Source organism: Typha angustifolia, chromosome 13, assembly GCF_048772165.1.
Source record: "Typha angustifolia cultivar Huaian chromosome 13, ASM4877216v1, whole genome shotgun sequence".
In the NCBI taxonomy this organism is placed as follows: Eukaryota; Viridiplantae; Streptophyta; class Magnoliopsida; order Poales; family Typhaceae; genus Typha; species Typha angustifolia.
Window position 1 is genome coordinate 8,468,563 of NC_133251.1, and position 26,827 is coordinate 8,495,389.

Genomic DNA, 26,827 nt, shown 5'->3' on the forward strand with positions numbered 1-26,827 from the left:
ATGTCTTTCATGTTTCATTATTGAGGGAGCGCATTGGAAATCATGAGGTCGTTGGATCAGCTTTACTAGAGCCATTGGAGGAGACAGAGATCGTAAAGCCAGTTCGCATACTTGCTAGGCACCGACGACGTCATAGTACCAGACTAGAAGTGGAGATTCTAGTTGAGTGGCTTGACAAGCCATTCGATGAGGTGATATAGGAGTTAGAGATGGACATCTTGGAGCATTTCCCCGACTTTACATCTTGACGGCAAGGTGGGGGAAGCGTGGTGGGCTGATACATATTGTTAGTCTTTTTTTTTTTATTGTATTAGTTATTTGTTTTTATTAACGTTTGCATCATGTTCACATCTATAGAAAATATCTTTTGTGCGTTCAAACGTGATCGGTGTGACTCAATTAGAATTAGGGTTAATTATTGTTATTTTAGCTTATTGGCTAGCCTCTATAAAGGTGTGAATAGCAGCCAAAATCATTATGTTATTGGAATATTGTTTTGGAAACTTTGCTTTGATATCATATTGTAACAGCCAAACACTACCATGTGACTCTCACAAGGCTTACCCCTCGCCAAGCATCATGCGGGGTTTTAGGAGCTCAACAACATGCCACCAAAAATAAGGAAATCTAAATAAATTAAACGGAAAGCAAAAAAGGAGGTGACAAAGCCCATCACGTGAGTGACACGTGTGAGGGTTTAGGAGCTTAACAATATGCCAAAAATAAAAAAATTGAAATAAATTAAACGGAAAGCAAGTCCGTCGCGTGACGCACATGATCTCCGAAATACATGTTAATAGCCAAGCATATCATCTACATCAATCTCATCTCATGTGTCCCGGACGGCTCTGACAACCGTCGTCGGGCCATATCATCATGGGATGCTGCGGAGAAGACGATGACGATCTCCTCAAACAGCTTGTCACCCCAAATTCTAACACTAGCCCTAACCCTAACCCTAACCCTAATCTCGAGATCTCATTCTCTCCCTCTTCTTCTTCGGAGGTGCTGTCCCCAATGAATTCCCACTTCTCGGCGCTCTCGTCCCGCGACCTCCTCCGCTCAATCCTGGAGCTTCTCCCACCGTCCGATCTCGCCCGGGCGGCGTGCGTATGCCGTCTGTGGAGGGCCGTGGCTTCCGAACGGGAGATGTTTGAGCGGGCCTTCCGTGAGCCGTGGAAGGTTCGTCGCGTTCTCGGGGATCCGTCCTCCTCCGCCTTTTGGCGACATCCCTCCCTCGATCGCTTTGCCATTTCCCATCGCCTCCTGCGTGGCGACAGCGTCGCCGGCCTCGCCCTCAAGTACGCGGTCCAGGTAACCCTTGAGATCCTCCTTCTTACTTCCCTTTCTTGAATTGGATGACAATTGTTCTTGAGTGGTGAAGTATACTTGTTTGATGATAGAAATTATTGGTCAGCGAGATCTTCTGTTGAGTTAACAATTGGTTTGTTTGACATCGACTCATTCTCTGTTGATCGTCCATAGATGCTTTTGCTGTATTGTTCTTGATCAAATCCAAGTTCATTATATCATGTCGTAGTTAGTCAATAAATGGTCGTTGTTTACTTTGTTGAAGAGAGGAAGGGCAAGGCAAGTTCCGAATTTGATTTAGGAGGGAAGGTTCATCTTAATTAAGGGGATGCTTTCCGATAATTGTAGGGAAGATTCAAGAATTATGTTACAGGTAGAGTTTAAATGTTTTTTATGTAGAGCATTAACACTTCAGAGAGATTTAAAAATTGGTGTACCTTCTGAGTTTTTATGGTGTTTATAGCAAAGATGGACTTTAAGGAGTATTGTTTCTCAATTATAATGATGCCATTTTACATTTTTGGCTTTAGAAAAGGGTGACAGTATAATGCTTGCTTTCATTATCATTGCTGAACTAAAAATTATATTTCCGTCAGTTTGGTGGTATTGGGGTTTCATGGAAAGCCTATATTAGGTGAAGTAAACAGACAATAAGTTATAAGCTGAATATTATTAGTTATGGTATGGAATAAACTAATTTTACTTTCAATATGTTATGCTTTGAGGAGCTTTAGGTGTTTCCTGGTTTGATAATTTAAGCAAGGTATACAAAAATGTGGAAGTTCTAAATTAGATTGTAGTCCATCGCTTTTTTAATTGGACAGAACTGAACCGCATAGGCCAATATGGATTAATTTCAGCTAGTTTGATATGAAATACATGTCAAACCCCTAAAGTTGTAAATATTGGATTCTATAGTGGGTTTTGAGACCAACTATTGAGAACATTATATATATATAGATGATTTGCCATTGGTGTCACCAATTGTGTTCATCATTGGCATTGGTATCAAAGCTTGATTGGGAGTGGATTGGATAGAATAAGAGAGCAGAATGTGAGATTGTTTGGAGTTCTGTATCCTCACTTCTCTTTTTCTCTATTTCATTAGCTATCAAATTGAATTGAATGGCCTTGATTGGAGGCTCAAATTATGATCAGAGTATACACGGGAGGTGAGTGGTTGTAGTAGGGGGTGGTATTGTAAAGACAGTAGTCAACCCCTTTTTGTTCCTTTTCATTTCTTTGTTTTTTTAAATTTTAAGGTTTGCTTCCTTGATTCGTCTAATAGAGGGACGAAATCAAACCTCTAGTTCCTTTGTGATATAGGTGGCCCTTTTTGGAAACATGCATCCCTTTTTAATGCAATTCAAAATTTTGGACAAATGTTGGAGAACATGTGATCAACATTTTAAGTTGCATTAATTTTGTAGTAGAGCAAGTTCTATCCTTGGGCTTGCCTGCTTGTAGGCATAGGTTGCATGCTATAGTACTTCTTTTGCATCAAATTGCATAACAGTCTTTTGTCCTACATCTAGGAACATGCATATTCATATGCCTAGAACTTATTTTGTTGCTTAAAATCAAGGTTCGTTAGATCGGCCGATTCCGATCCGCATCGGAATTAGCCGATTTTGATCAAATCGGGCTAGATCCATTATGGATTTGATCCGAATCCGACCGAGAGACATTAATTATTAATGTCCCCAAGCTCTTTCCCTTTCTCTCTTTACTCTTTTCTTCTCACTTTCTCTATTTCACTCCTTTCTGCTTTTATTCTCACTGTCATTTTCTAACGGAGAAATCTAGCTCCAATGGACTCCGACAAACTCCGGTGATGTAAATCTCACTCCAGTGAACTCCAACGAACTATGATTCATTAAGTATTTATTATTTGAAACAATCATATGATTCATATGCTAGTTATTATTCTCCTCAATATTCTTCTTAGTATCCTCAGATATAAGATCTACATATTGATTATTATCCTCCTCAGAGATAATATGATCCATTTGATATGAAAGATATGATGCAATTACTTTTTCGAGCACCAGACCCTAGACATCATTATTTTCAAACTTATGGTGATTATGATGACGACCACAGGAATTTATGAGAGCTAATTTAGTATTCTTTTGAGTAAGTATTTTTATTTAATTTTTAAGGCTCATATGTAAATAACTATTATTTTCTTATTTTTGTCATGTTTTCTAAATTTTTAGAATTTTTTTTGCATTTTATAACAATACTTAGAATTTTATGTAATTAAAAATATTTGATCTGATCTGGGCGATCGATACGGCTAATCCAATAGATATGTATCATTTTCTTGAAAGGTCGATTTCGTTCCTATTTTTTGAACCTTGCTTAAAATCATTCAATAGGTCTAAAGGATGGTTCAACATCATTTGAGAACATGCTTGGTACAAACTCCAACATAGATATCATCGGAGAAGGTGTCACTTCGTTGCAACAGCAAGTGGCACAACTATAACGTAGAATGGATCAAATCTACAATATTCGGTAGAAATCCAAGTGCAACCACCACAACAAAACCATCCTGGTGCTCGTACTAGAGGATCACCCTATGGATAGGAGACATGGATGAGACTATGATAAGAATCCTAAACCTATAGCTAAGTGGGATCATGGCATCAAAATTGACATAGAAGAGTTTGAGGGTAGACTTCTACCTCATGAATTCTTAAATTTGGTTGATAAAATGGGCCAATTTTTGAACGGAAGGAAATTCTAGATGATAAAAGAGTACAATTTGTTAACTTAAAATTGAACGATCATGCACTTGTATGGTGGAAACAAGTCCAAATAGATAGGGTTAGAAAGGGCAAAGAGAAAATAAGCTCTTGGCCTATGATAAAACAAAAACTTCGAGGGCAGTTCCTTCCTAGTGATTACAAACAAACCTTATTTCAAAAATTCACCATCTACATCAAGGGTCTAGAATTGTCCAGGAGTACACTGAGGATCACGAAAACAATAAACAATATTCAAGAAGATGAAGATCAAAAGACCACTAGTTATGTCACGGGACTGTCATTTCATCCCAAGATTGATTGACCATCTATGACTTATCTAGACAACTTATAACAAAGCCCTCAAAGCTTGAGGCAAAGCTTAGACGTCTAGGAGTGCACAAATTTGAGCAGGATAAGTGATGTAGAACAATAGTATCAATGGAGAAGAAGAGGACAAACCATCCACCAATAGGCAGTTGGAATCCATGAACAAAAGAGAAAAAAAAAGTAGATAATCTCAAAATATTCATTAATTCCAAATGATAATCGTAAAAAAGACAAAAGACTAAAAAACCCATCAAGTAAAAGACTAAAATATCCTCATGTAAAAATCTCTCGCTCACGACTTGTGCCCAACTAAAGCGTCACTAGATGGGTTGCCCTCTCTGCGTTTGCGTGAGTACATGTGCTTGAATGTGGTGTCTGCACCAATAAGAATTCTTTGATTTCTTTTGGAAGAACTCATGCTATCAGGCAAGGATAAAATTGAGCCCACACCATGATGTGTTACGGTACCAAAAGATCGGCTACGGAATGATTCCTTCAAGATTTGGATTTATTACAGGAATCAGTCCTCGCAACCGTGAGAAAATATTCACCAAATATTCTCCTGTAGTCAAAAAATTACGAAACCAATTGGATTAGATCTATAACTCCATGATCCACAATTTTTATATTTATGCCCTTCGTAGATTCGAAATATAATTGGGATGAAAACACGAAAGAACACGCGTGATGGTGGTGATGATGGGTAGAGTGGATGTTAAGGTCATCGATGATTATGGAGATGAAGGTGGATAGTGGATGTGGTTAAGGGATAAAGATGAAGGGGAAGAAGTAGTCGAGATTCCAAAGAAGAGGAAAGACTCGACAGACGAGGGAGATTAGAAGTTAGAAGAGATCTTGCCACGGTAGAGGTGGAAGGATGGTGAAGAGGGAGGAGGGAGAGAGAATAGAAAGAAGATATGAGGCAAGAAATTAATAATCCAATATCATAATGAATTTGGCAGCCATCCACACCTTTATAGAGGCTAGCCAACAAGCCCTAATACAATAACTAACCCTAATCCTAGTGCAATCCCGCCGATCGCGTTCGAACGCGCTTGATCGTGTTCGAACGCACAAAAAACGTTCTTTATATGTGCGAACGTGATGCAGGCGCTTTTCGCATCCTTTGTATTTGCGAATTTGATGCAGGCGTTCGCAAAGATGTTCGAACGCGACCCCTTCAGCGTTTGAACGCGACATACAGAAATTTTATTTTAATGAAAATAAATAACTAATGTAATAAGAAAAGACTCTAACAAGGTATATCACACCATTTTACCTTCTAAATAGAATTATGATACAAATGCAAAAAACAAAGGTGTTTTAAAGCCTCCCTTATCTTTCACTTATTTTAAATGCAAAGAGCCTGGGCACCAATCTTCATACTGTCCTTTGAGAAAATTTACACCCCAAGCAAATTTAATTGAATAAGATGAAAATGAAGATGAATGAGAGAGAAAGAGAGTAGAGTGACAGTGAGGTTGACGAGGAGCCATATTTTAAAAGGTGGCTGTGGATAGCGGGTGGTCACCCCAACGCTTAGCGGCAATGCACAAGGCGGATAGCAACGCAGTCTAGCATTTTTATATTAAAAAATGATATATTTGTAATTTTTAATACTAATATAGTATATATAATTGAAGCACTATGCCATATATCAAATAACATAATCATAATTTACAATTCACAACTATAACAAGTTCACAAATATTACAACTAAAGATCTAAAACAAATAACAAGTTGACAAGATTCACAACTAAATAATCAAAAACAAATAATATGATCAACGATTCAAAATTATCAAATTCATAACAAGTTCACAATCATCAAAAGAATCACTTTCATAACAAGTTCACATTTATAACAAGTTCACATTTATAATAAGTTCATATTCAAAATTAGACTTATAGTCTTCTTCACAATTTTTCAGTGGAGCTTTATTTACCAATAAATTATCATTTGAATTATTATCAAGATCTAACTCAACATTATCATCATCATCATCATCATCATCATCATCATCATCTGTTTTCTTATCGAACTGGATCAATTGCTCATCTAGAGAAATGGAAGGAGTGCTACTAGTAGTAGCTTGAGCAACTCTAGTGCTCCTTATTGATGATAAGAATTCTTCCGCACCTGATGCTTTTATCACATCAATTACATTAATTTTCTTTTGAAGCCACACGATCCTTCTCTTTTGCTATCTTTCAATCTCTCATTCTTGCATAAAATTGTATATAAACTGGATTATACAATTTTTTACTTTCAATCTATTTCTCATCTTTGACTGAATATGAAAAGAAAGACCAAATTAATATGAGTCAATTATAATTTAAAATCGGCAACTTAATCAATACAATGATACATTATCTATTTAAATAAGCTCTAATTTCTTTTACATCCAGATGAGCTACATGTCTAATTAAGAATCTTATTTGCCATATTTTTCAGGTACGGGGTGTCAGCTCCATATGCACTCTACCAATGAGTTAATAACCATACAAATTAGAAAGTAACTTAGTAACATATTAACATGACTAAAAGACATTTGCATTATTACATATGTTGAACTATTAAATATCCTAGGTTGAATTCATCATTATTAACTTCTCTTGCCAATCTTGCTAGTGGTCTCCCAAAGTTTTTAGTATGTGCACTTGAATGGACAGGTCTGAATAGAAGTTCTCAATACAACTAAAAATATCATCTATTACATTTAAATCACTCTCCATTTTATTATAATCTCTATAAAAGTAGTATGTATTTAAATAATATGCATCAGCATGGAGATGTGTATCAAGCTTTTTATTTATATAATGATCAATTGCATTGAGGAAAGGCTCGGAAGAAATCTTATTATTATTGAAAACATTTTTAATTTTCTTTTTCAGCATTCTTCAACTCAGCATATATAAATTTCATTGGTGACTTTCTTTCAACATTAACAACTCGAAGTAACTTCACCAAGGGAGTGAATATTTAACTACTAATGACACTTGCATCCAAAATTGATTAGTGAGAAAAATAGAGTAAGCTCTTTTTCTTAGCAGTTTTTGATCATTTGCATATTGAATATTCATTAGAAGTAAGCATAAGTCTTGATTTTTCTTTATTCTCCAAAAGACCCTTTAATGTAAGAAAAGAAGTGGCAAATCTTGTAACCTCGGGTCTCATGATATCCTTTTTGTGTGAATTGACACATCTACTTATTATCTTATGATGTCCATAAATGAATATCATATAAGAAACTCATCTCAGACTTGTCATTATTGTCGATAAGTCGTAATACTTTGACAAGAGGCTCAAATATTGCGGTGGCAATTATAATATCATTCCAAAATGTATTTTCAAGAGCCATATTTTTTAAAGTTTCATATAAAGATTTTTCTTTAGGTTTCATATTCTTAATTTTTATAGATTACTCTTATAATGTAAATATCCGCATAATATTACCTTGTAGCGCATGATGTTTTCCAAGGCTAAAAAATGAGTGGCAAATTTAGTGACGCCGAGTCTGATGATTTCTCTACCACCAGTCATCTGCTTAAGTAAATTAAGAATTCAAGTATAGTTATATATAAAATTTGTCAACATCTAACCTTCATGTATAACCATATCAATTTTAGGCTCTTTTGAAATATCTTCTAATATTAGATCAATATAATGTGCAGCACATGACGTCTAATATAATGAGGTATTTTTATCATAAGTAAATTTCTAGCAGCTTTATAATTGGCTTCATTATCAGCAGCCACTTGGAATACTCTTTTTTCACCGATTTCTTGTACCACCTCATCCATCAACTGATAAATATAATCTATATTTTTGAAATGAGCAGTAGTATCCACAGACTTTAGAACTATTGTCTCTATGCTCGAGTATACTAAGAAATTAATTATATTTGTTCTGTTTTATGTACTCCACTAATCAGTGTACAATCAAATTTATCATAATACCGTTTAAATATCTTAATGTAAGTACGAAGTTTATCTACCTCTGAATCAAAATATTTAGTAGCAATATCATTTGAACTAGGAGGCAGAACACCAGGTCCTACTAATTGTATAGTATCCACTATAGTGTGATAATAAGGACTATTAACTACATTGAAAGGAATATGGTTGTAGACGAAAAATTTAGAGATAGCCTTATTAATGTGTTTCTTTACATTTTTAATTCTTTTGAGAGCTGTCTTGATGGAAATCTGTGTACGACCCTTTTTTTTCAAAAGAAATGTATTCATTGGTCCAATATTTTTAAACTTTGCTATAACACTAGGAGTTCTAGGGGTAGAACTGATGCTTTTATATTCTCTCTCTCTCTATATATTAACCATAGTTCTCAGTTTCTCTCTCTATTAGCCGATCCCGACCGAAACGGGTGGGATAATTGATGTCCCCATCCCCACCTGCCTCTCCCTTTTCTCTCTCTCTCTCTTTCTCTCTTTTCCTCTCTTAGTCTCTTTCTCTCTTTTCTTTATTTCTTTCTTTCTCTCTTTCTCACCGATTTCTTACTCTCTTTCTCCCCGGCGACTGAGTAGGTCTCCGTCTCTCCGGTGACCTCGACCTCCGGCGACGTTCTCCGACGACCTCGATCTCCGGCGACCTTCGGTAAGTTTTTTTTTTCAGTTTTTTAATTTTTTCTCCCCTGCTGCTGCTCACTGCTGCTGCAGCACCTTGCTGCAGGCTGCTGCAGTAGCAGGTTCTCTGCGGCTGTAGTTTGCAGCAGCAGCAAGCTGCAGGTGCTGCTTATGGCTTTATGCAATTATGCCTTATTTTAAATTATTTTATATTTTATTTTGATTTTTGTTTATGTTTTTTTAGTTGCAGTCTTGTAGAGCTAAAATATCAATGGCTCCAAAAGAGAAGTCATATGATACCGATATTGGGTGGCAACATTGTAGCATTATTGGGCAAGATAAAAGGCACGTTAAATGCAATTGGTGTGGAAAGGAAATGAGTGGTGGTGTCAGTCGTTTGAAAGAACATTTAGCTGGAAGACAAGGAAATGTAGCAGCTTGCACTCAAGTGTCTTTGGAAGTTAGAAAACAGATGTTGGCTCATTTAATTGGCAAAAAGAAGGATAAACAATCTGCACAACAAAGAGAGTCAATGATTCGTGAAGAATTGATGCATAATCCTGTACAGATTGATAATGATAGCAGTGAGCAAAGTGAGGAGGATGAGGAGGAGAGACAAATGAGGAGGGCAATGAAAGAGAGCAGAAATATGCATAGAGAAGAGGAAGAGATGAGAAGAAGCACTGGTAGTAACTTTCAGAGATCTAGATCAGTTAATATACGAGGAGAGAGAATATGGGGGCAGCAGTTCTACCCATAGGATTCCTGGTGTTACAGCAGAGTCTGAAAATATTGGACCAATGGATACATATCTTCAGAAAAAAAGGGGTCGTACACAGACTTCAATCAAGACAGCTCTCAAAGGAATTAAAAATGCAAAGAAACACATTGGTAGAGCTATCTCTAAATTTTTCTTTTACAATCATATTCCTTTCAATGTAGCTGATAGCCCTTACTATCACACTATGGTGGATGCTATACAATCAGTAGGGCCTGGTGTTCCCCCTCCTAGTTCAAATGATATTGCTACTAAATATCTTGACTCAGAGGTAGATGAACTTCATACTTATATTGAGACATTTAAACGGTATTGGGATGAATTTGGTTGTACACTGATGTGTGATGAGTGGAGTACACAAAACAGAAGAAATATAATTAATTTCTTAGTGTACTCTGGCATGGGGACAATATTTTTGAAGTCTGTGGATGCTACTGCTCATTTTAAAAGTGCAGATTATATTTGTCAGTTGATGGATGAGGTAGTACAAGAAATTGGTGAAAAAAGAGTAGTCCAAGTGGTTACTGATAATGGGGCAAATTATAAAGCTGCTGGAAATTTACTGATGATTAAAAGACCTCATTTATATTGGACGCCATGTGCTGCATATTGTATTGATCTGATGTTAGAGGATATTGCAAAAGAGCCTGAAATTGACATGGTCATATGTGAAGGTCAGAGGTTAACAAATTTTATATATAACCATGGTTGGGTTCTTCATTTACTCAGGCAGATGACTGGTGGTAGGGAGATCATCAGACCCGGTGTCACTAGATTTGCCACTCACTTTTTAGCCTTGGAGAGCATCATGCGCTACAAGGATGATATTATACGGATGTTTACATCACAGGAGTGGTCTATGAAAATTAAGAATATGAAACCTAAAGATAAATCTTTAGGTGAAACTTTGAAAAATATGGCTCTTGCAAATACATTTTGGGATAATATTACAATTGCCACCGCAGTATTTGAGCCTCTTGTCAAAGTATTAAGACTTGTAGACAGTGATGACAAGTCTGAGATGGGTTTCTTATATGAGGCAATGGACATAGCTAAAGAATCAATAAAAAAAAATGTGGGCCAAAGTTATAAGAAGTGGTGGAAGATGATTGATTCTAGATGGAACAAACAACTACATAGAGATATACACGCTGCTGGTAAGCATGCTTTTAAGTTTTAAGTTTTAATTTACTTTTATTTATGAATATTTAAAAATTTGAATGCTTATAATTTTTAAATTTTTACAGGGTATTTTCTTAATCCAAGATTTCAATTCTCTAAAAATGTCAATAATGATAGTGAAGTTTTGTTGGGGGTTAGAAAGGTAATCAGCAAGCTTGAGCCCGATATTCATAAACAAATCCTGTACGATAAAGAAGTAAGTTATGATTCAATTAAATAATTTTATTATTATTTGTTTCAAGTTTTAACTTTCAATAATCAATATAATCAATAAGCTAATAATATATTTCTGATTTCAGATGGAGAGATATAGATTGAGAGCTGGGCAATTCAGTACTGCTAAAGTTGCTGTAGCTATATCTCATAACACTCCAGTTGAATGGTGGTCTATTTATGGATGGGAGGAGGCACCAAATTTGACGCCAATAGCAAAGAAGATTTTAAGTCAAACTGTGTCTTCATCACAGTGTGAAAGAAATTGGACTACTTTTTCCTTAATCTACACAAAAACACGCAACCGATTGACAATGGAAAGATTAGAGAAGTTAGTTTTTTGTCATTATAATATGAGATTGAGGGAGAGAAATTTAAGAAGAAAGGCAGAAAATGAACAACTGATTGATTTAAATCATGTTTTTGATGAAGAAGACCCCTTGACTCCATGGATTAGAGAAATGGAGGACAAGTTATTAGATGACAGAGATAACCCATGGTTATATAAAATATTGGGAGAGACCACGACGAGGGCAGAGGCTGGTATGAGTCATAGTCCTGATGATACATATGGTGGTGAGATCGTTCCATCTAAATTTGTTGAGGAAAGTCAAGGAGACATAAGGAGTGAAGACAGAGAAACTGAGGATATATATATATATCAGCGACGTCGTTATGAGATGCATTTTGGTTCCTATGATTATGGTACATCGAGTATTTATTGTTTGGAGCCATCACAAGATCCATATGCTAGTTATTATCCTCAGTATACTCAGTATTCTCAGACACAAGATCCAAATGCTGGTTATTATCCTCCTCAAACGCAAGTCACACAACAAGATCCATACAATATGACTAGTATGATGGAATCACTTTTTGGAGCATTAGGTCCCAGACATCAATATTTACAAACTTATGGTTATTATGATGATGAAGACTATAGAAATTTACGAGAACCAGCTCGGTATTCAACAAAGTTTTAAATTTTGAGTAAGTTAATACATTTTTTTAAGTTTTTAGACTTCATATGTGAGTAATTTTTGTTTTCTTATTTTTTGTCATTTTTCTAAATTTTTCTGCATTTTTAAATAATATTTAGAATTTTATATAATTAAAAAATAGTCCGATCCGATACGAACGGCCGATACGGCCGATACGTATCGTTTTTCTGGACGGCCGATACCGATCCCGATCCCGATACTGGGAACCTTGATATTAACTGATTTAGATCTTTAAAAGTTATCACTAGTGCTTCTTTTTATCTCTTCCTCATCTCTATGTATATTTCTGCTCTCTTTTATTGCCCATCTCATTTGTCTTTCCTTATCCTCCCCACTTTGTTTACTGTTACTATTATCAATGTGTACATGATTACGCATCAATTCTTCACGAACCATTGATTTTCTCTGTTGTGTAGATTGTTTATCTTTTTTTTTGTCAATTAGATGAGTCAACATTTGTTTTCTAACTTCCAAGGATTCCTGAGTGTAAGCTGCTACATTTTCTTGCCTTCCAGCTAAATGTTCTTTCAAATAGTTGACACTACCACTTATTTTTTTTCCACACCAGTTGTATTTAACACGTCTTTTATTTTGCTAAATAATGCTGCAATGTTGCCAACTCAATGTCGGTATCATGACTTCTCTTTTGGAGCTATTGATATTTTAACTCTGTAACTAAAAAATATAAATAAAAATTAAAATAAAATATAAAATAATTTAAAATTTACAAAATTAAAATCATCAATTTTTTTTCTTTACTTATTTTCAGTTTCTACCCCTTTCTGCCTCAGCCTCTTAGGTCCTCAGCAGCAGCAGTTGCTGCTTCACAGCAGGATCGGCTGTTGCTATTTAGAAGAGTAGAAGAAGAGGAAGAAGAGTGTTCACATCTAGAATAGGGAGGAATTGGAATAGTAAAACCTAATTTGTTATTCCTAAAATGATGGTTGTATTCTAGGAATAGTTATTCCTATGTTTACCTATATTCTGGAATAAGGGTGTAATAATTATTTTTGATGTGATATAAAGTGAATGAAATGATGGTAAAAATTACTATAATACCTTTTGATTTGATTTAAAATAGATTGATGGGATAGGGGGAGAGAAGCTTATAATATTATAAAAGTATGCAATGCATGCATGAAATATTGCATTATCATGCTTTACGCACCTATCGGCGCGTATTACTATAGTGGGAGCATACATATGCATTCTGTGTTGGTACCTATGTAATGTATTATCTTTTGGTAAGCAATATTAATTATTATTATGTTAGGAGCATACCTATGCATTGTGTACTCGTACGTATGTAATACATTATTTTTTGGCAAGCAATATCAATCATTATCATATTTTACTTATCTACCAGCGCCTATTATTATAGTGGTACATATGTATTGTGTATTAGTACGTATATAATGCATTATATTTTGATAAACAATATCAATCATTAGCATGCTTTACCTATTTACCAATGCCCATTACTATGGTGGGAGTGTACATATACATTATGTGCTAGTACCTATGTAATACATTACATTTTGACAAACAATATCAATCATCATCATGCTTTACTTATTTACTAGCACCCATTACTATGGTGGGAGCGTATATATGTATTGTCTGTTGGTACGTATGTAATGCATGAAAATATTAGTTTATTTATATTAGTTTTTTGTTACATTTAATCCTACATATTTTCTAGTTAAAATAATATTATATTTTAAATATTATTATATTTAAAATATAAAATATTAAGATTTTATTTTACATTGAACATATATTTTTTAATAATCTTTGCAAAATGAGATTATTAATAATATTAAAATATTTATATTTTCATATGTTTTATTTTAGCTTAAAACATCAGATTATTAATAATATTATATTAATTTTTCCCAAATTTTCTATTTTTATTTTTTAAAAAAGATTTAATTAGATTAATACATAGTTTAAATAGTAAATATATTATTTTATCTATAAGTTAATATTTAATTTGATAAGATATTAGTTTATTAAAATTGTATTTTTAATGTTATTAGTACATATAAAAATTATTTAACAATATAATTTTTAAAAATAATTATTATATCAATTAATACTATATTATTAAGAATTCCATAATATTGATATTTACAAAAATAATATTTAATAATAGTAATACTTTTTAAAATGTGTTTATTTTTATGAAATATTAAATTATTGACATTTATGCTATTTAAATTAAATTTTATTTATTTAGTATAAAATAAAAAAAATATGATAAGAGATGAGAGAGAGTAGAGAGGAGTGATAAATTATGATAGGATGTTGATATGATATTTAAGAGAGAAGAGAGGAGTAATGAATTATAATAAGATGTTTGAAAGAGATAAAAGAGAAATGATAAATTATAATAATATTTTAAAAAGAGGTTGTAGTCAACTCAAGGGTAAATTGGTAATTGGGTTAGTGTGTGGTATAAGATATAATTTTGATAAATAGTGTTTATATTCTGGAATATGGCTATTTTGATGTTTAGCTGTTATTTTAGAACAAGAGGTTGTATTCTGGAACAAAAATTTTTGTTATTCCTGAAGTGAATGATTAGAGGTTGTATTCTGGAATAAATTTTTTTGTTATTCCTGAAGTGAATGAGGGCTAAAGGTCTAGGGGGATAAGCCAGTCGAGGAGATTAGAGGCGGCGTAACCGTGGTAGGAGAGAATAAGAGGAGAGGAAAAGGTTTAGGGAAAAATTGAATTCTTCAATAATGATCATAAGGTTGCTTTCTACATATTTAAGGGCTAACCTAACAAGTAAAATAGTCAAAAGACAACTCTAGAAATAGTGCAAATTCGTTGATTACTTTCGAATGCGGTCGAACGTGTTCGAACGCTCTAAATACGTTCTCTGTATTTGTGAACGTATGCAGGTGTTTGAACAGGGGCGTTCTAACGTGGCATCGAACGCTCTAAACACGTTCTCTGTATTTGTGAATATATGCAGGCGTTCGAATGCCCCATTCGAACGCGACAATCATAAAAATTTTTTATCTCAGAAAGAAAACAAAAGAAACTCAGCTTGAGATAACTAGGTCCAATCCCAGTCAGATCAATCCACCATGCTTCCGTTACCTTGTCCTTAAGGTGTGAAATGAGGGAAGCGATTAATGATGTCCGACTCAAGCTCCCATGTAGACTCGTTGGACGGCCTGCCAAGCCACTCCACCAGGATCTCTGTCTCTATTCGTCCTGCTCGCCGTCTCCTCCACCTAGCCAGCACACGAACTGGCTCTAGAACTCTCATCTCTTCAATCGGCTCTAGTATATCCGATCCCACCATCTAGTCAACGCCTACTCAAGCTCGCAGCAAGGACACGTGGAATATGGGATGCACTTGCTACCCCTTTGGAAGCTCTAATCTGTATATGACGTGGCCAACTCGCTCCAATACATGAAAGGGCCCAAAGTAGCGATTCGCTAATTTTTGATTGTGCACCGGTCTTAGCATCACTTGTTGATAAGGCTGAATGCACACAAACACAAGATCTCTGACCGCGAACTCCAACTCGCGGTGTCGGTGGTCGTAGATTTGCTTCATGCAGTTTTGTGCCGCTACCATGTGAGTCCTAAGCCGTAAGGTCGCGTCTTGACCAATCAATTCTAGATCTGCCTCTGTCTGCACTGCAGTAGCCTTTGGGTCATATGTTCGTAGGGAAGGTGGGTGTCTGCCATACATTGCTTTAAAGGGTGTCATCCCTATGCTGGTATGAAATGTCGTGTTGCATGACCACTTTGCGCAAGGAAGGTAATCACGCCATCTCCTCGGATGCTCTCTGACGAAGCATCGCAAATACTACTCAATCCCCCGGTTAACCACCTCGGTCTGGCCATCCGTCTGAGGGTGCTAAGCCGAACTAAGGTTTAATTGGGTCCCCTAAAGTGTGAAGTACTCCGTCCAGAAGTCGCTAATGAACTCTTATTATGGTCGGACATGATCGAGCGCGGCATGCCATGAAGCTTGGCCATGTCTCGCATGAACATCTCTACAACTACCTTTGCCGAATATGGGTGCGTTAGGGCTAAGAAGTGAGCATACTTGCTCAGCCTGTCTACCACGATGGAGGTGACAAAATACTCTCTCACTAGCGGTAGCCCCTCAATGAAGTCCATAGAGATATCTTCCCAAATGCGCTCCGGAACGGGCAAAGGCTGTAGTAGTCCAACCGGTCTCAAGGAATCGGTCTTTGCTCGTAGACAATATCACAATTCTACACGAATCTCTTCAGTTCTTTCATTTTAGTCCATGTATAGCTCTGGGAGAGCCTCTTGTAGGTCCTCAAGAGGCCCTTGTGTCTCACTTTCGGTGTGGAATGGAAGAAATCCATGAGTCGTCTCCGCAAAGCATCATCCTTGGTACTTGGGTGTGCCAGCGATCCAACAACAGTCCTCTACTCTCGAGCTCAGGGTGACTTGTGGGGTCACACTCCAGCTCACGTATCAACCTGGACACCTCTGGATCTGTGGCGCCTGCAGTCCTCAAATCAACAATAAATGGAAATACGGGTGCCGAATAAGCGCAAGCTCAGCGGGTGCGGGTTGCCGTGAGAGCAAGTCCGTTGCCTGTTTTTCGTTTCCTTTTTTTACTGCAACTCGTAGTCGTATTCTCTCTGTTGTGCCGGAGTGTAAACCCGCTGCCTCATGAAGAATGGCAAACCCTACTAGTCCTTTTGGATTACAAACAGTCGTCCGATTAAGTATGGTCTCCACTTGGTTGCCGCATGCAGGAGAGCGAGCATCTCTCGCTTTTATGTAGAAAGTTGCTGCGACTTCCCTGGTAAGGGCTTGCTGAGATAAGCAATAGGTCTCTAGACTGCATAAGAATAGCTACAATACCCCACCCGGATGCATCACACTCGATCACAAATGATTTTGTGAAATTGGGTAGCCCCAACACTGGTACAGTCTTTATGGCAGTCTTTAGCTCAAATGCTTTCGTTGCTGTCTTGGTCAACTGGAAGGCGTCCTTCAACAATGAAGTGAGGGGTGCTGTAATATTCGCATAGCCTGCCACAAATCTGTGATAGTACCCTGTCAGGCCATGGGACCTTCGTAGCTCACAAACCGTCGCCGGTTGCGGCCACCCAGGCATACAGAACACTTTGCTTGGTCGGTTGCTACGCCCTCTGCTGAAATGATATGGTCGAGGTACTCTACTCTGTGCTCTCTCTAAAGGCATTTGCGTTTCTTCACATTTAGGAAGTGATCCGCCAACAATCCCAACACTGAGCGTAGGTGAACTAAGTGCTCCTCCCAGGTCCTATTATACACCAAGATGTCATAAAAAAAATACTAACACATACCGCCTAAGGAGTGGGTGGAATATGTCATTCATTAACCCTGAAAGGTCGTTGGTGCGTTTGTTAACCCAAACGACATTACCCAGAACTTGTAGTGTTTGTTGTGAGTCCAGAATGCTGTTTTGTGAACATCCACCGCTCGCACATGAATCTGATGATACCCAGCGTGGAGATCAAGCTTATTGAAATATGATGCTCCTATCAACTCGTCCAGCAGCTCCTCTATGACGGGTATCGGGTATCGGTCCTTGACGGTGATAGCGTTCAGCATTCAGCGCGCAATAAGCCACGCAAAAATGCCAACTCCCGTCCTTCCGCACCAGCAGCACCGGCGATGAATAAGAACTCCGACTAGGTTGGATAATACCTTGTTCTAGCATCTCAGCAATCAATCTCGATATCTCCTCTTTCTAGATATGAGGATAACGGTACGGCTGAACGTTGGCCGGTTCCGCCCCTGGAATGATCTCAATCCTATGATTGGTGTGTCTCACGGGTAATACTCCCCATGGAACCTCAAATAGGGCAGTAAAGTCGGTCAACACAAGCTCTAAATCATTACGTGTACTTGAGCTAGGAAAGGTCTCAGGTTTGGTTGATGCAATCTGGAGAAGTACGATGGCTTGCCAGCTTGCGGAGCTCTAATCAATGGCTGAAGAGTGGGGCTTGGCTGTGTCTGAACCCCGTCAAGCTGTACTTCCCGTCCGTCTAGCTAATAAGTGAGCCACATTTGCGAAAAGTCAAAGGTCACAGGGATAAGGCTCTACAACTATTGGGTACCCAAGACCACATTTGCTCCTCGAAGAGCCAATAGATATAAATCCACAATGAAGTTGTGGCCTTGCAGTCGGATGGAGACACTCCTACATATGCTGTCAGCTTGGATTTTGGTGTTGTCGCTGATAGTCAGTTCGGACCCTAGGGTTGCTCCACCTGTTCATACTCCTGGTACAAGCCTTGGAGCGGCCTTCGGCTCTATCGTGGCTGCTGGTGCTCTCAGCCGTACTCGTCGCGCCAATTGCCCCCGCCGCCTGTGGCGTAAATTTGTTGTTCTAGCCTAGCTTAGTAGTATTCTTCAAGGCTTGATGCTTCTAATCTATACTAGTTGCGTCTTTAAAAGCCTCACTCAAGGTCCTAGGTCGTAGAGAGAGTACATCAACCCGGACCTTCTTGCGTAACCCAGAAATAAAAGTGCTGATTAGAATTTCTTGCGGCTATTGTGATCGGCACCGACTACTGATTCGCTCAAATTCTTCCTGATAGGTAGCAACTGATGCCTTTTGGACAAGCTTTGATAAAGTGGCATTGTAATCCTCAAAGCCTGTGGTTCCAAAGAGCCTAGATAGGGCGTTTACGAATGTCGGCCATCCATCGAACATCTGGTGGGCGCTCACGGATTGATACCAATGTAATGCCGCACTCTCCAAATGGAAGCTTGCCAATAACACTTTGGCATCTTCCATTATTTCTTGATACATAAAAAATTGTTCAGCACGAAAAATCCAATCCAAAGAATTACCTTCTTGGAACTTAGGGAGCTCGAATGTCGCCATTCTTCCGCGTATAGGATTGTTGCCCTATATCATACGCGAGTTCAGGTCCAATGGCAGGAGGATGTAGAATCAGTACATTGTTTTCTCGGTGCCTCCGGTCATCTCTCTCGTGGCAGAAACCGGGATCATCCCGATTCGACTATCCCGCGGCTACCTCGGTGTGGTTGGAATTTAGATCTGGATGCGCCCCTTCACCTCTTGGTAGATCATAGGGGCCTTGGTAAGGTCCTCTAGGGCCCGTTGGGTGGTGGCAGCAAGGGTTTGTTTTGGACAAGGGCTGCTTTAGCTCCCAGTTGAGGTAACACTGTCGTCGTTGGATCTGTTGATGCTGGAATTTTTGGCATGCGCACGCTGGCTGCAAGGTTCAGCAACTCTTCCCTCGTGCCTCTTATCTCCTCCTTTTGCGTTCGTTGTAGATTCATCATTTGTTGGAAAAGGGAGACCAAGGTTGGATCCACATTAGGCGCCGAACCAATCGGGGTTGCGCTATTGCTCACATTTGTTCTACCCGACGGCGTCAAGAGTGTATTAGGCTCGATCTCTGTGGGTACCTCCATGGTTCGTCGATTAGCCATTGCTCTTGTGGTGGTGATGTGGGTATCATCTTCAATTTGACCAAAATAGAATTACTTGAGTCCAATTTTGGTCTAATTATTGATTTTTAATTCAAATAATCAATTGAATTAGTCAATTGACAGATATAGTAGCCTATATGCGGGGGATGTCCGCATTGAGTTATTACCAAAATTGGGTTAGTCAATTTAGGTAAGACTTAATCAATTAGGATCCTATTAGGAAATGAATTCCTATTAGAATCTCAATTGATAGTTATGGTAAGCTTATATGTGGGAGATGTCTACATTGATTTATTACCTAAATTGGGTCAATCAATTTAGGTAAGATGATCAATTAGAGTTTTATTAGGAAATAAGTTTCTATTAGAATCAGCTAGAATCAAAGTTGTTAACCTATTTAAGGGTTATTGCATGAGAAACAAGGACAAGTTGGAATAAGAATTATTTGAAATTTCTCATTTTCTCTTTTGCGGTCTTCTCTCTCTCTCCCCCTTTCTCCTACTCTATCTTAAAATTCTTCTCTAATCTCTGCTACTTCCTCTCTAAACCTCTCTTCTTCAATCTCTACTTTTTTCATTGGTTACTGTTGTTGTCCAAAATATTCTAGTAGTGAAAGAGGATCTTTGGGTGCCCGAACGTAGCACCTAGACGTGAAGAGGACTTGGTTTCAAAGTAAAAGCACTACTATTCCATTTATTGGTAAACCTAAACTCTAAAGTCTTTTCTTACACCATATTTTAAGCCTTTCTACTATCAACGTACCTATTTGAGAGTTAAGGAAGCTACTGCCTTATCTGAGTGGTTTTCTATCCTTCCATCTAGTAGTGATCCTTTTAATTAATTAACTTCTTATAAGTTATTGCTTACTATATTTTACTTTAGTTACGTGTTTGGGTTGATTGTTCTCCAAAACATTGCATTCATACTAGAATTGCATCAGGTGGTCATGGGTCCGAGAACCTGTGGCTCTGATACCACTAATGTGATTTTGATTTCAATGAAAAATATTTGGGTGTAAAGGAGAGTAGAAGAAGAGGAAGAAGAGGGCCTTTTTTAAGGGTCTAGTAGGATAAGCCAGTTGAGGAGATTAGAGGCGACACAGCCGTGGTAGGAGAGAATGAGAGAATGAGAGGAAAAGATTTGGGGAAGAAACTTAATTCATTTAATAATGATCATAAGGTTGCCTTCATATATTTAGAGGCTAACCTAACAAGCAAAACAGTCAAAAGACAGCCCTAAAAATAGTGCAGATTCATCGATCGTGTTCAAATGCACTAAATATTTGTGAATGTATGCAAGCATTCGAACGGGGGCGTTCGAACGCGCTAAACACGTTCTCTATATTTGCGAATGTATGCAACCGTTTGAACGGGGCATTCAAACGCGACAATCATAAAAAAAATTTTATTCCAGAAAGAAAATAAAAGAAACTCAGCTCGAGATAACTAGGTCCAATCCCAGTCATATCATGTTGCTGCTTAGGTTCTGCTGCTGCAGGTGCACAGTGAAAACAAAGCAAGAAAGGGAGCAATTAGATACTGAAAAGAAAACCCACTCGTTTCGGTCGGGATCGGTCGAAACTGAGTACTTTATTTTAAACTCACATTTAAGGTTATATTATGATTTTGTATTATACTATTTTTTAAATATTCTTTAAAATAAAATTTTCTAATTTTTTTAAAATATTAATTCTAATATATTTTAAGAATTTGGTTGTATTGTAAACTTTTATTAAGAAAAAGTGAGTTATTGTGGGCTTAAAAGATATAAATTTGCAACTACTCTACAATTTATTATGGACTTAGTAAATTTTAAATTTTTTTTTGAGGGAAATGCGTTTATTATAGATAGATGAGAGAAAATTTGAAATAGGGTGTAATTATTACTTTGATGTGACATAAAAAAGTAAAAAATATTTATTTTTCTAGGGAAATTGAGTATGTGCTTTGCAGATAGTACTAAAATATTAATATTAAATTTATAAAATATAAATGCAAGTGAGTCTTTTTTAAACTCATATTAAACCTATCATAAAATTATATTAAATAATAATTTTTTGAATTTTTACTTGTGTGTACGATTCCAATGATATTTTTTTTGTGAGCCGTTGTGAAAGCTCTTTTACAATAAAAAACTATATTTTTTGGAAGAGAGGAGAGAGGAAGGAGAGAAGAGAGAACATTGAGAGGATATCAAAGTGATAGATTTAAGGAAATTTTATAAATAACACTTGACATTTTATCTATTTTGTAATTCATACTCCATTTTTGAGGTTACAACTTTTTTTTAAAAATTTTTATTAACACCCTCCGTTAATTTAAACGGCAAAGAAATATTCCGTTATAATATACAAAATAATTTTAAATACCTAAATTATCCATGCTTTTTTTAGAGAACGGGCAGAGAAAAAAAAATAGTGGTGAGGGTATTTTAGTAATTTGGTTGATATCAGTTAGTGAATATAACGTTGGAGTGTTAAATGGGGATTATAGAAAAAAAGGAGAGGTCGGGTTACAAAATCGTTAAAAACGGATTGTGAATCACAAAATAGATAAAATGTAGGGTGTGATTTGTAAAATACCCTAGATATAAATCGTGTCAAGAGTAAAATTAGAATCAATTTAAATTTATATTAGAAACCTTATTTTATTCATTAGGAATTGAATTTGATTAGGACAAAAAAAAAAAAGGTTAACGGGGTGTTTGGTTACTAAACTTTGCTAGGGCTCCCTAACCAAGTTTGGGGATCCCCTGAACTCGAAACAAACAGGGGCTTAAATAGCAGGATTTTGATAGAACCAAGGTAAACAAGGAAGAAATAAGACTTTGAGTTTCAACATGAATGCACTAGCATTTCAGTAAAAACAATTTGAAATTTTCCGTCACATCACTCTCTACTGTCTTGTGTAGTTGTGCCCAATAAGGATCAGGGCACCTCCCCAGAGGTGCACAAATTTTATCTGGGACTATGTAGTTTGTGAGTCTATAATACTTGGTTGGTATGAAAATCCTTGTAAATGTCTTGAAGCTGCCACAAGGAAGTGGATGACTGGTTTCTTGCTATCGGGGAATCAGTAGTTCCTCTGCGGAATGTTTCTTTTTCCTTATCTCAGGAGACAAACTTGGCTTGGATCGTCTTGATAGTGCAACAGATTAGACAGTGAGCATCTAGTTGGCAGCAGCAACATGAAAGTTCCCTCATGGTTATAAAGCTTGGCACTGAAGAAAAACCTATGAGCATGGGAAGCAATGTACCGTGGGTAAAGGTGCATTTAAAACTGGTATGGTGACATTGCAACCTATGAAGGTATCTTCATGGTAATAAATCACTGAGTGTCATTAAGGGTTAAGGAGAACAGTTGATCTAACCAATGATGGCCATGTCGACCACCGGCCGGCATGCCACAGTGTGGCATGTGCTGTAAGAGAGGGAGAGAAAAATGTAAAGGACTACTCACCTTCGTTGTCACTATTGCTGCTCGCGCCGTTGCCACTCGCTGAGTTGCCGTCACTTGAGCTTGCACTCCTGTTGGGTGCCCTAGCTCGAGGGGGTGCAAGTTTGGGCGATGGCGACTCGACAAGCGGCAATCGGCAACGGTAAGTTTGACGACGAGGTTAATGACGAGCGACAAAGCTACTAGGAGGGGTGCTGTGCGGCACCCCTCGTGCCACGTGTTGGTACCCCGCTGGCATGCCCCGTGTCGGTCGGATCCATGTATCTAACTAGAAGAAAATTAAGAAAATGAGAGACCAGAAAGATCATTTATAGTTGAACAAACATCATGCAAGCAAAGGTAAAGAATGTGAAGGCAACTAAGGCCCAAATATAGATAATAAGGATTGCGGGAGAAATAGAAGGGAATTTATTTCACCAAAAAAGGGTGTAAGACTGGACCTCATATTTGTTTAACACTTTCCAATATGGACATCTACTGGGACTTGAAGTATGAGGATGAGCATCTGATCAACGGTAATAACAGCAACAGCCTTTAGCAGCAACGACTGTGTCCTAGATATCCTTTGACTTCACTTTAGTGCTCCAACGAACATTTATCTGCTGTAGAAACTTTTCTAATATCCACAATACTTGAGAGCAACAATGAAGGGTCGGGTCAAGAAATAAAAGGTGGATTGAAGAAAGGAATAATGAATTTAAAGGGGTATACTGGGAATTTAATTGGGATTCAGTTGGGAAAGGAAAGGAGAAGATGCTCTTGGCAGAAAAGGAGAGGAGAAGAAAGGGATAAAATTTTGACTGGGCTTATTTAGGTGCAGAAAAATTTGCATCCAATTGTTGACATCTATTAATTTATAGTGAATCTACTCATTAGTGGTTTTGCTTGAGATGGAACAGTATTAGGCGAAAGTTAGGCAAAACTTAAGGCTGAACTTATGAACGAATGCTAAAAATTACAAGATTATTTATTTTTTACTTTTGTTTTGGACCACTATTGGTCAAAACAGATGCACTTTGAAAAGAATTTTTGCTTTTTCAAGAGGTCAAAACTGAAACCAACCAAAACCAAGACCAAACTCTGAACCATACTTTCAATTTAAATAAATAAGGTTTAAACATCATAATAGTTGATTTAAGTGGGATATGTTTTTAAATAAGATAGGGTTTTGTTTATTTGAATTCAAATGGGATTGATTAATCATTATCTTCTGTTCGACATGAAGTGAGATGTCTAACTTCTGCAGGTCCACATCTTAATTTGATCCTAAGGTAGCTTAGGATGATCTGATTAATTCATATATGGTGTTGATATCCCCACTCCCTAGGCTGACCCATTATACTAACCAGTAGATAAGTCAGAAGAAACTCAAGTTTGATGCAATTATGTCTCTGCAAAGCCTAATTGAAGTAATGGCCTTGCAATTTATGATGCGAACCGAGTCAGATCAGATCACATCAAGAGGAGATTGGGTTCAATAGATTGAGTCTAGTTATCTTATCTGCTTATTTGCTTTAATTAGAGTCTTATTAGGTTAGAATTTATTAGTTAACTAATTCAATTATGCACAATTTTGGGAAAATATTCAAATGATATTCCACAGACGACCAAATATTACGAAGCCACCTGGAGAAGATCAAAGACGTCCTGATCTACAACTTTTGTATTCAAGGTTTCTCCATATTCAGACTCTATCTGTGGCAGAACAAAGAATCAATCCGAGAAGGATAAGGAGGGTTGATTTAATTAAGTCATGTTTATTTCTTATATAAACACTTAAGGCAAGTTTAGTTAAGTAATGTAAGCCATAAGACAAGTTCAATTAAGTCATATAAGTCTCTAAGGCAAGTCCTAGTTTGAGTCATATAAACCTTTAGAGTTAGTTTAAGACAAATCCTAGTTCGAGTTATATAAGCCTTTAGGGCTAGTCCGAGTATGACTCATTGTACCCAACCTTTATATATAAAGAGGCTGGGCTTCTTTGTTTAGGCGTGGAATGGAATGGAAGGAATATTGAGTTAAGTTTATTTTTCTTGTATTACTTATCGTCTTTATCTTTTATCGTAGTCGTTAAATTGTCGTTCTCTTTCTAGGAGTAGATCTAAGTTAGAAATTCTAATTCTACCTCCAACCTATAGCCACCATTATCTCCAGCAGCCACCCTATTCTACGGCCATCCACCACCACTTTTGGCCGTCCGCCACCCTCCGATGAAGCGCCGCAACGTCGGATATTTACTATTCTGTCCCGTTCTGACCTTGCTCTACTATTTTAATTATATCTTTCCATCCAAACATCTGATTGATGTGAAATCAAAGCCATTAGAACCCTATCTCGTGGGGCTACCATCACCTAAATTTTCATAATTTTTTTACGTCCAGATCAGTCCAGATCTGATCCGTAACAATTTATCTAGTTGAAGATTCAATTAAATCAGATTTATTTCAAAACTCAAACTGATCTAATTTGGGATCAGTTCGACCCGATGCTCACATAAGTGAGAATGGTGATGGTTGGTGTGCAACCTTCAAGCTCTTCTTGGTGCATGTCCATGGTGGAAATGTGTCCAAGACTGGTGATAATGAGCAGATACAATGCGACTGTTGAAGGGATCTATATTCATGCTGCCATGGCATCCCAGAATTGTCTTGGGCACTAAATTGTGAACTTCAAAGGCTTGGCGAGTGGCCTAGGCTAAGACTATATTAAGAATGAGGAGCATGGTGCTCCACTTGACCATTTCTCTTGATATTATGTCTTGTCTTCTGTTAATCTGATTGGTTTTTAGGCCTACCAACCATGCTCTTACAATTATGAATTTCAACTCATGCATATAGAGGAAACTCCTGCACACTAGGATTTTCTATCATGTCTGCTCATGCACCAGGTTACTTTGTCCGGAAAGATATACAACATTTGTTAGGACACTGAGCTTATGAAATTCTTTTTGAAATGCTAAAAGTTGCATTTGTAGGTGATGGACATAAAACGATTGAACTACATGATGAGTGACCATGGTATATACTCAAGAGAGAGGCTTCTCATACCAATAAGCAACTCAGAACTTCTTTTTGGTAGCACATGCTACATCGAATTGGATGAACATGCAAAACGAGAAGTTGCTGTACTGTATTTGGAGGGTGGCCCGAGTGCAAAAGAAGATTATTTGACAAACAATGCCATTACTAACAGACACAGAAGGAAAGTACTTGATTCGGTGAAGCGAAGCATGCAAGTTGATGATGGTACTGCTGAATACTACTTGTCCGTTGCAAATGGTGATCCAAGGGCTGCTATGTTGCAGTTCTCTGAGGATCTGACGTGGGAGCAGCAGACAGGAGGCCCATAGAAACATTTGGCTGCGTAAACTGTCATTTGATCATGCACATGCTTCTGTGTCTGTAATAAGTTGTACTGTTGATTGATACATGATATGTATGTATATCATACATCAAAATTAAACTTGAAGTATATATACCTTTGTAAGTGTTGTCAATGGCATGCGAAATTGTGACTTGAGTGGCTTATATGTTGAGATTATATCAATTTCTGCAACTACGGCCTGTTTATAGGAGCAATATTTGATATCTACGGCATGCTGTACCTGCCACTATTCCTGAAATGAATAAATATTTTGCTGCCAATTTTAAATTGACTGAACATTAATTTTATTAGAGAATATTTTATTCAAGGTTCTAGTTGTTAGCTTCTTTACCGTTAAGACGTCCGAAATGTCTAGTAGATCTGAATTGTTATAATA

The 26,827-nt window shown here is 37.2% G+C and overlaps 1 protein-coding gene across 3 annotated transcripts; it reads left to right on the top strand.

The window, feature by feature from the left end:
* The first annotated feature begins 801 nt into the window (after positions 1-801).
* Positions 802-26,622, top strand: LOC140773495 (F-box protein At1g55000). Of its 3 annotated transcripts, none has more exons than XM_073116087.1 (5): positions 8,239-9,005; positions 9,219-10,909; positions 11,000-11,130; positions 11,234-12,137; positions 26,042-26,163. In XM_073116087.1, the coding sequence occupies exons 2-4, from the start codon at positions 9,775-9,777 to the stop codon at positions 12,128-12,130; spliced, it is 2,163 nt and encodes a 720-aa protein (XP_072972188.1). In that variant the 5' UTR covers positions 8,239-9,005; positions 9,219-9,774; the 3' UTR covers positions 12,131-12,137; positions 26,042-26,163. The 3 variants fall into 3 exon arrangements, with proteins under 3 accessions (XP_072972190.1, XP_072972188.1, XP_072972189.1); XM_073116088.1 differs by having other exon boundaries at positions 9,225-10,909; XM_073116089.1 differs by lacking the exons at positions 8,239-9,005; positions 9,219-10,909; positions 11,000-11,130; positions 11,234-12,137 and adding an exon at positions 802-1,314 and having other exon boundaries at positions 26,042-26,622.
* Positions 26,623-26,827: the final 205 nt, after the last annotated feature.

Bases quoted from the DNA above. Each gene is read 5' to 3' on its own strand.
- LOC140773495 (XM_073116087.1), top strand. From the start codon at position 9,775: ATGGATACATATCTTCAGAAAAAAAGGGGTCGTACACAGACTTCAATC. The intron at 10,910-10,999 runs GTAAGCATGCTT...AAATTTTTACAG, and splicing joins TAGAGATATACACGCTGCTG to GGTATTTTCTTAATCCAAGA. The intron at 11,131-11,233 runs GTAAGTTATGAT...TTCTGATTTCAG, and splicing joins AAATCCTGTACGATAAAGAA to ATGGAGAGATATAGATTGAG.